Source organism: Setaria italica, chromosome II (genome assembly GCF_000263155.2).
Source record: "Setaria italica strain Yugu1 chromosome II, Setaria_italica_v2.0, whole genome shotgun sequence".
Taxonomy (NCBI): Eukaryota; Viridiplantae; Streptophyta; class Magnoliopsida; order Poales; family Poaceae; genus Setaria; species Setaria italica.
In genome coordinates this window covers 36,804,997-36,814,994 of record NC_028451.1, presented here as the reverse complement: position 1 = coordinate 36,814,994, position 9,998 = coordinate 36,804,997, and the positions used below count along the sequence as shown (strand labels likewise).

General features: G+C 48.4%; 1 protein-coding gene across 1 annotated transcript; it reads left to right on the top strand.

Moving 5' to 3' along the window:
- The first annotated feature begins 3,818 nt into the window (after positions 1–3,818).
- On the top strand, positions 3,819–5,658 carry LOC101775609 (bidirectional sugar transporter SWEET11). The gene is made up of 5 exons (XM_004957243.3): positions 3,819–4,040; positions 4,198–4,234; positions 4,379–4,751; positions 4,886–5,005; positions 5,114–5,658. The coding sequence occupies exons 1-5, from the start codon at positions 3,983–3,985 to the stop codon at positions 5,375–5,377; spliced, it is 852 nt and encodes a 283-aa protein (XP_004957300.1). The 5' UTR covers positions 3,819–3,982; the 3' UTR covers positions 5,378–5,658.
- The last annotated feature ends 4,340 nt before the right edge of the window (positions 5,659–9,998 follow it).

Here is a 9,998-nt window from a genome sequence, read left to right as displayed (position 1 = left end):
ATGTGATGAGCAACACTGAGCTCGTCATCTCTCTTGGGCTCTGAGATCACCGGTGAAAAAGATCTTGGATGTACGTGTCGTTGGGTGAGTGGGATGTACTGCATCGGCCAGTGATCGGGTACAGCAGTACCAGCACTAGTGAAAGCACGTTCCATTCGGTTCTCGTCTTCTTCTCGATCGTGCAGATTTTACCCGAAGTTGGTAGCTGCCAGTCGGCTAGATACAAAAGGTCATACCACTGTACCAGCACAGCACTAACTTGCAACTACTCCTTCTATTCCAATAGGTCGTTTTAACTTTATTAGATTCATAAACTTTATAATGCATTTAGATATAACTTATGTCTAGATGCATAATAATATCTATACATCTAGAAAAGTTAAAATGACATATAATTTGAGACGGAGGGAGTAGTATCTAGTAGGGAGCTAATAACCCTGACATGCAGTTCAGTCGCAGGACACTGGAACTACGTTAGTTGCATCATCAGCCCGCTACACGCATAATGATGTTTAGAGGAGTGGATTATGCTGCAGCTACAAAGATTAGAATTTCCATCAGCTAGCATAGTAGCTTGGGCAACACCACATAGATAGGAGACCCGACATCCATGGTGGCGGCGGTGGTCTCCCACATCCAGCTCTGACTCGTTCGCACCCCCGCTGGCTGAATTGTGCCCCTATAGAAACCTGGTGCTCTAGCATCACTGTGTAATCGCACTCTCTTGCGAGCCTCCTCTCTCCCTTGCTTCATCTGCTTCTCGCGCCATGCCTGCGATGTAAAACTGTTGTACTTTTGCCCCAATTTAATTGAGTTCAGGTGGTCGATCTCCGCCCACTGTTACCACCTCAAAAACATAGATAGGAGACTCTTATATATTACTAATTGCAAGACACAAACGTTGGATTCTCGTACTTTCCGGCCTGTACGTTACCCTGATTCAATAGCATTGTAATTGTCTCTTGACAGTAAGCTTACGATGAACCAGTAATTGTCTGTTAGGAATATACTAATTATCTCACTTTCAGCAAATTGCTAAACATTACTTAAGTTATAGTTGCCTAATAATTTCTCACGTTGCATCACATCTTTGGCACGAGAAGGTAACGTATATAATACTAGCTCTAAATGAAACAAGATTAGTTTGACTAACAAGTAAACATTGTGCTGTTTACTTTAATTTGCATGGGCTGGGAGTTAGCCCCAATGGCCCAGAGACGACGTAGAAGGGTTTTGGGAAAATGAAACATGCATGCATTGAGACTCGTGTCTGGGGGTCCGATCGGGAAACTAGCTATAAGCCAAAGTAGAAAGTGACAGCATTGACCTTGTACACTGAGTAACAACAAATCCAAATAAACGCGTACCATCAGTCCACATTACCATGATATCGTGAGCGTGCCCGTCTTCTTCATGTACCTCACGTACACAACAGCTCAATGTTAAGTATACTCTCACGGTCCCTCGTGTCACATGCTCCTAACCGGCCGCTTCATGGCACTTGGCAGGTGCTAATAAGGTAGCACTAGCGGCCGGCTACTCAGCCACTGCAGTTCTGGATGCTTCAGCATCAATCCTGGTCATTTAATTTCGACGTCAAGATCATTATTGCTATCTTCAACAACTGCGACATCTCCTTCAGCGTAGAGGGCGACGCATGTGTACCGTGAAAGATTTGATGGATCGTGGTTGTTTACCTTGGTTCACCATGGTTACATGTTAATATGTTAATATATAGCTAGGCCAAATAGCCTAGGATAGATACAAATTTAAAGAGTTTGTTTGGATTACTTCTTGACTTACAAGCAACTTTATTATCTATATCCTATCTCTAACTCAAATGAGCACAACAACTCGGGGAGATTCTTACAACCGTGACAATGCACAACATCGTGTGCTGTTACATGAAAGCAATATGTTTAACACTCTCCGTCAATCTAAACTCTATCTTCTCATTGCGTCAAAATTCTTCAAACTTCTGAACGAAATCATTTGCTAAGTGATACTGGGATTGTATGAACCGAATCTCCAATTAATTGTTTGTTAATAATCCATTCTCGAACAAAATGGAAATCTATTACAATGTGTTTAGCTTTATCATGAAAACCGGATTAGCTAACAAATAAGTAGCTCCCATATTGTCACACCATAAACAAGGAAAACGAATGGGTTTGATCCCTAGCTTGGCCAAGAGAGATAGGATAGATATAGTTGATACCCTAAAGTAGCTACTTAGATATGGAACTGCCAGAACGATAGATTCGACCTGGAGCGCTTTCTGATTATAAGTGTTTGATCCTAACAGTGGAACCAAGAAGTTGGGAATGTAAAGGGAGAATTTCTTTGAGTAGAATGGAGCTGGCATTATAGGGTGAAGGCTAGCAAAAGGAAAGATGTTTTTATCAAACACAACATCCCTGGAAATATAAAGGCGACCAATAGAGATATCTAGGCATTTAAAACCTTTATGAAGAGAGTTGTACCCAAGGAAAGCACACCTGGTGGATCGAAAAGAGAGCTTCCAAGTGTTGTAAGCATGCAAATTTGGCCAACATGCACAATTGAGGATACGAAGGGAGCTGCAATTGGATGTTTCTTTGAACAAGATTTCAACAGGTGTGCAAAAATTGATAACTTTACTGGAAAGACGGTTAATAAGATAGGTGGCAGTAAAAAAAGGTTCATTCCAATATTTTAATGGCATAGATGCATTTGTGAGAATAGAGAGCCCTACATGAACAATGCGTCGATGTTTGCGTTCTCCAGCTCCATTATGTTGATGAGCATGAGCCACGAGGGCAAGATACGTGATGAGCAATACCAACTTTCTAAAAAAATAATTAAGATACTCATTAACCCCCCCCCCCCCCAAATCAGATTGAAGAGGAAGAATTTTCTATGAAACTTTCTCTCTACTAGATTCTGGAAGTTTTGGAAAACTTGGAACACATAAAAAAATTCTTTAACTGGTAGATCCATGTGTAGTTGCTAAAATCATTGATGAAACTTACATAGTATCAGGGGCAGATCTAGGGCGTTTATTGGGGCAGCTGGCCCCGATGAAGTTTGGTAAATTCAGTGGAAAAATACTGTTTAGCACTGTTCAACAAAGGAGCTGACCCCTGTGTGCAATATGGCTGACCCCGGCGGCGCTCTCGCCTGGATTTGCCACTGCATAGTATGTGTGCCGACCAATAGAGATACGACACATAGATATACAATCTGATTTAGAGTAAGGGAGCTGATGGTTTTTAGCCATTTGACAAGCATCACAAATAAAATCACAATCTTGTGACCGGAGAAAGGGAGTTTATTGTTTTTAAGGACACGATCAACAATGGGAAAGGCAGGATGGTTTATTGACACCATAACCTTGTGCGAACTAACTTCAGAAGAATGTGACTCTAGGGGATAGAGGTCTTCTTTGCATCTACCTTGATGAAGAGTTTTCTCGGACACCTTATCAGAAAGAAATTTTGATGAAATTCCATAAAAATATTATATATCAACTTATGAACTGGGATAAGATTTTTGCTAGCTCTAGGAACATGCATGGAGAATATTTTTGAGATGTAACTTTTTTGTTAGTGATTAGTGCTCTAGTTTGCCTTCTAATTACCACATCAAACCTGACAGAAATTTTACATTGCATGAACATGGTTATTAACAGGTGGTAGATATATTTGCATTGCATTGGCCGTGCAATGGTGGTGCCTCTCGGTGGACCACTTAATTACCGCACCAGAAAGATGCACTCTCGGCCGGAGCTCTTCTATATATACACGGTTGTTGCCCCAATGCCAGTGCGCACACAAGCATCCATCGCAGAGGCACACGAGTTAGGAAGGGAGTAGTGTAGTGGGCAGGAGCTCAGTTGACCCCTCTGATCTTTCTCTTGGAACGAAAGAGAAGGACAGATATCGGCCCCTGTCTCGTCACCCTAGCGACTAGGGCTTTAGCTAGCTTGCTTGATCCTGTCGCGATGGCAGGAGGGCTCTTCTCCATGGAGCACCCGTGGGCCTCTGCTTTTGGCATCCTAGGTACGGAACGTGTAGGTGCCAGATCATCTCACCGTAACAATGCTGATGAACTGATATACAATTCGCATGCTTGCCAAACAATATAATTGGTTACCATGATCAGTGCGTCACTGACAGAAATTAAGCTCCATCGTCTCTTCGTTTCTGTTTCCTGCAGGCAACATCGTCTCCTTCCTGGTGTTCCTCGCGCCAACGTAAGTGCACACCATGCGATCCTGAAGCTGTTGCTGTTGACCAGCAATGCTTTGCAATCCATTCAGTAAACATATATATAGCGTCTGAAGAATCTGAAGGTAAAACATATTCGATCGATTCGATGCATTGATCGATGTGTGCAGGCCGACGTTCCTGCGCGTGTACCGGAAGAAGTCGACGGAGGGGTTCAGCTGCGTGCCGTACGTGGTGGCGCTCTTCAGCTGCATGCTGTGGATCTTCTACGCGCTGGTGAAGACCAACTCCAGCCCGCTACTGACCATCAACGCCTTCGGCTGCGTCGTCGAGTCCGTCTACATCCTCCTCTACCTCCTCTACGCGCCGCGCGCCGCCAGGATCAGGGCACTCGCCTCCTTCCTCCTCCTCGACGTCGCCGCCTTCTCGCTCATCGCCGTCGTCACCCTCGAGCTCGTCGCCGGGCCGCACCGCGTGAAGGTGCTCGGCAGCATCTGCCTCGCGTTCTCCATGGCCGTCTTCGTCGCCCCCATGAGCGTCATCGTAAGCTCGCTGCTGCTTGATCGATCCATCGTCAACAAGTGTCATGCGTTGCGTGCCCTAACAATAATCCATATAAAGGTGCATGTCATCTGTCTTGACGATCGATGTTCCGTTGCTTCAATTCTTGTACACAGTTTGTTGTGATCAGGACCAAGAGCGCCGAGTTCATGCCCTTCTCCCTCTCCTTCTTCCTCACCCTCAGCGCCGTCGCCTGGTTCTTCTACGGCCTCTTCACCAAGGACCTCTACGTCACGGTAAAAAAGTTCTGCTTTTCTGGCTCAGTTTCGATCCATTTAACAAGCAAGAAGCAATGCATGATTTCGTATGACTGATCTTGTTTGTTTGTTTCTCTGCATATGCAGCTCCCGAACGTGGGCGGCTTCTTCTTCGGGTGCGTCCAGATGGTGCTCTACTGCTGCTACCGGAAGCCCAAGCCGTCGGCGTCCGTGGTCCTGCCGACGACGGCCGCCACCGCGGCGGCGCAGGCGGCGGAGATGGAGCTGCCCCTCGCCGCCCTCGACGCGATGGCCGTGATGCCGGCGTGCGCCGTCCCGGTGCTGGCCGACCTGCAGAAGCTGGAGGAGGCGGTGGGGTCGCCGCGCAAGGCCGGCACCAAGGCCATTTGACCCATCGCGCCCTTGCACGCCGCCCCCGTGGCTGGCGTGCCTGTGCTAGCCTGACTGCCTGAACCTGATGGAAGTGAAGCGCGATGCGTCTATGCTCTTGGTGAAATGGCTTGTTGGTTGACTGAAATTAACTGCATTTCAGTATACGTGTGTATCTTCTTTTAATCGTTTGGTTGGTTGGTTTGGTTTGGAGAATTTGGATTTGTGTGTTTTTGTTAAGTTTGTACTGATGCAAATTAATCTGCTGATTTGGGAAAATAAAAAGAGGTAGCGTGCACGCGTGCTCGTTAACTGTACTGTACTGTGCTGAAGATCATCCACGAATGTTCCTCTGGGACATGCGGCCCCTGCAATTTTCAGCAGTCCAAACGAGGGACAATTCGGCCCATTTAGTCCACCCATCTGCTTTAGTAGCTTCAAGATAAGCGATAGATTTCATATAAGCGAAGAAGGACTTCAATGATATATTCCGGCTAATCACAGGGCTTGTCCGGTTAATCTCGGATTTAGAGGGATTAGAGAGGTTTAATTTTCTACGATTATAGGGAAATTAATCTCCCCAATCTCCTTGCCTATATACAAGTTTGACACACTGCATTTTTTTGAACGGTGAAATTTCATTCATTGGCACATAATGGCCTGATAGAACAAGGCGTTACATTGGTTTAAAACATTTCATCAATTACATTGCCTTTGAAAAAAGAGAACGCCATAGCTGCCATAGCGCCACCACCGCGAAAAGGAGCTCCCCTCTGCCACTGCCGCCATAGCGCCACCACCGCTGCTCTGATCTCCCGGCTCTGGGCTCCTCCACCTCAACTGGCTATAGATCGGAGCTCTCCTCCGCACGCGTTCTCCATTAATCCCATCAGCAGCCCCTCGTGTTACGTGTGAAGGGAGATCAGGGAGCATCTCGTAGTTGCCACCGTCGGCTGATCCAACGCCGGATTCAGCTCGCCTCACTGCTCCCCCTCAAATCCAGGCTCAGAAGCCCTTCGCGATGTGAGCGCAAGTGGTGCAATCGTTGTCGCCGCCTCCCAAGAGGCTCGCCGGGAGGCTTGCCATGGGAGTCAACAGGAAATTGCCCCCGAGGTTGGTGTTGCCATCTTACTAGCCACAATGTTGGAGTTCACCGGGATTCTGATAGCCAGCGAACCTTGGAATGCGCACTCAAGAACACAATGAACACAAGTGTTTTGGTGCTGAAAAACTCGGCAACCTTTTCTGTTCTATCGATTGCAATATACAGGGAAACAATCGGCAGCTGTTGCTCCAAACGTGCGGCCTGCACGCCACTACCAGTCATGCCATGCCACAACTCCCGCACAGCCGCGCCATGACACCCACGATCCGAAAGAAAAACGTGCCCGCCATGAACGGGCTCGACATGCACACGCTCAACCAGAACGTGTGTTGACACGCTAACTAACTAACACTAGCTAACATAAGCTATGTACAAGACTCGATCAACAGGTTTATTTCAACATTTCTCCCCCCTAAGCCCTGACCGAGTCACCTGCGATGTTGATTACGCCAATATCAGCGCGCAGCTCCTGGAAGCGCACGTGCCCAAGCACCTTGGTGAGCACATTAGCGAGCTGCTTCTTCGTCGAGGTGTGCCCGATGATGATGCGGTTCCCGTTGATGCATTCCCTGATGTAGTGATAACGCGTGTCAATGTGCTTGGAACAATCTGGAACACAGGATTCTTACTGAGTGTGATGGCAAACATGTTGTCCACCTTGAGCTCCGGCGCTCCAGGTCCTGAGCTGATGAAGTCACCCAGCAATTGAGCTAGCCAGACGCCTTGGCAGGTGGCGTTCGCCTCCGCGATGTACTCTGCTTCGCAAGAAGAGAGCACCACCACCTTCTGCTTCGAGGACCGCCATGTAATGGGGTTGTTGCCAAGGAAGAAGACGATGCCGCTGGTGCTCTTGCGCTAGTCGATGTCACCAGCCAGATCAACGTCATTGTAGCCGACTAGCTTCGCCGGCTCGCCATCTCCCCGGACGTAGTGCAGCCCTAGCCACACGTTCTAGCGATGTACTGAAGTACTCGCTTCACCGCGGCTAGATGTTCCTCGTGTGGCTTCTCTATGAACCTGCTCAAAAAACCCACCGAGAATGCAAGGTCCTATCTTGTGTGAATCAAGTATCGGAGCCCGCCTATGATCCGCCTATACTTTGTGGCATTCACCTCCGGCGTGGAGCTCTCCTTCCCCATCTTGAGATGAGGCTCCATGGGTGCTACTACAGCATTGCAGCCCAGCATCCCGTTGCGCTCCAGAAGCTTGTCAGCATAGGCTCCTTGACACAGGGTGATCCCGGCAGGCCCTTGACTCACCTCTATCCCAAGATAGTAGGACAGCTGGTCAAGGTCACTCATCCTAAAGATGTTCTTCATTTCAGTCTTGAACACCGGAATCTCCTCTTTTCCATGCCCAGTGATCACCAGGTCATCAACATAGACGGTGATGATGAGTCGGGACGGGCCTCTGGTGCGCGTGCACACACCGTTCTCTGAGCTGCTCCTCTAGAAACCAAGAGACACCATGGTGGCATCAAACTTGGCATTCCAGACCCTAGGTTTCTGCTTCAATCCGTAGAATGCCTTGCGGAGGTGCAACACCTTGTGCTTTGCTCCGTCAACGATGAAGCTAGCTGGTTGAGAGACGAACACCTCCTCCTTGAGCTCCTCATGAGGAAGGCGCTCTTCACATCCATGTGATGCACCTCCCAGCCTTTGTGAGCCACTAGTGCGATAAGTAGTCGTACAGACTCCATGTGGGCTATGGCGCGCTGAACGTATCCCTTAGCCACGAGATGCGCCTAGTGCCGCATGATGTCACCGTTCTCGTCGCGCTTCACCTTGTAAACCCACTTGAGCCCGATTGCGTGGTGCCCTCGTGGGAGCTCGACAAGGTCCCAGGTGTTGTTGTCGGTGATGGACTTCATCTCCTCCAGCATGGCACCTCTCCAGCATGCCTCCTTTTCAGCCTCGCGCAACGACGCTGGCACCTCGGCTGAGGAGAAGTGCAGCTCCTCGTCAAGCAGCCTAGCTGCCAGTCCTGGTGGAGATGCTGGGCTGAGGACACTGTCGAGGGTGCGGAACCGTAGCGGCACATTGTCCTCGTGATCGGCGTCAAGATCCTCGAGGTGGCCTAGTGGAGGAGAAATGAAGGTGACTAGAGAACCTAGGATTGGTGATGTAGGCGTGGGTGCTAGCGAGTGAGTGCGTGGTGTCGATGTCCCCTGCTCCATCTCCTCTACTTCTGGTACGCCCGGCGTGTACAACGTGGTGAACTCAATGGTGAATGGCTCGAAGTTGATGCTGGTGTTGGCGTCATGCTCATTCCACTTCCACTGCCCCGCCTCGTCGAAGATGACATCGCGCGAGACAGTGACATGCCCGGTGTTGGGGTCGTAGAAGCGCCACGCCTTGGAGCCGCTCTCATATCCGATGAAGATCATCAGGGAGCTGTGATCATCAAGCTTCATTTGGTGTGGCCACATGTTCTTGACATGCCTGATACAGCCGAAGATGCGGAGGTAGTGAAATGGAGGGTGCTCACTGTGCCATGCCTCGTAGGGAGTCATGTCGTCGAACGCGCGCATCGAGGCTCGGTTCAAGACGTGGACTGCTGTGGTGACTGCCTCACCCCAAAAGTAGTCGGGAAGCTTCTTGGCCTTGAGCATGCACCACACCATGTGATGACGCTCGTTATTGACACACTTTTAGTGCTATTTAACTAGTGCTTCCATGCATATTCTTATACCAACCCGCCACTTGGTACCTGAAATAACCCCATATTTGCATATGTGTTGTGTTTTGGACCATATTGCAAAATCATAGGAAATATAACATAAATGAAGGGTTTTTCTATGACTTGGATTTGGGCCCCGGACTTTGGATATTGGAAAATCCAAACACGAACATTGAACTGCAGGCCCTCAGGAAGAGCTAAAACTTGCACATGCCATATCTTCCTCATCCGAACTCCGATTGGGGTGAATTTATAGGGAAAATTGCATAGCTTGACGAGATCTACAACTTTTTATGAAGTGCTTGAGCATTGGAGGCCAAAATAGGGCAGGCTGATCAGCCGAGAGGGGTCTAGGCCGATCGGCCTGGCCCATTTCTAGCCACGATTGTCACGCCCTTTCACCAGGAGGAAGCCTGCTACGTCCCTAGGGTTATTTTCCATATACTTGGCTTTGAAAGCACCCCAACCAATGCTACAAACTATAAATACCCGAGACATCCAACAAGAAGGAGAATCCTAACGAGTTTAGAGCTAGTCGCCGCTGCCACAAGATGAAAAACAGGGATTCAATTAGTTCACCTCGACGACTAATGCTGGCGGGAGTTAGGAGGCGTAAGGAAGCCCTTAGGCTGATCATCCTGAGGAGCCCTAGGACAATCGGCCTATGGTGTTCCTGCACCCCCTCGCCGCCATCTTCGGTGACAATGTTCTCCAGAATCTCCTTCACACATTTTTGCGTCAATCTCTGTAAGATGATGGGGTAAAGCCTCTATTCATCCCTAGGATTGTTTGGATCCTTGATATGTAACTGCTACATGTACTTCATGCCTATCAATTCTTCATGGTCTATGTCATTGC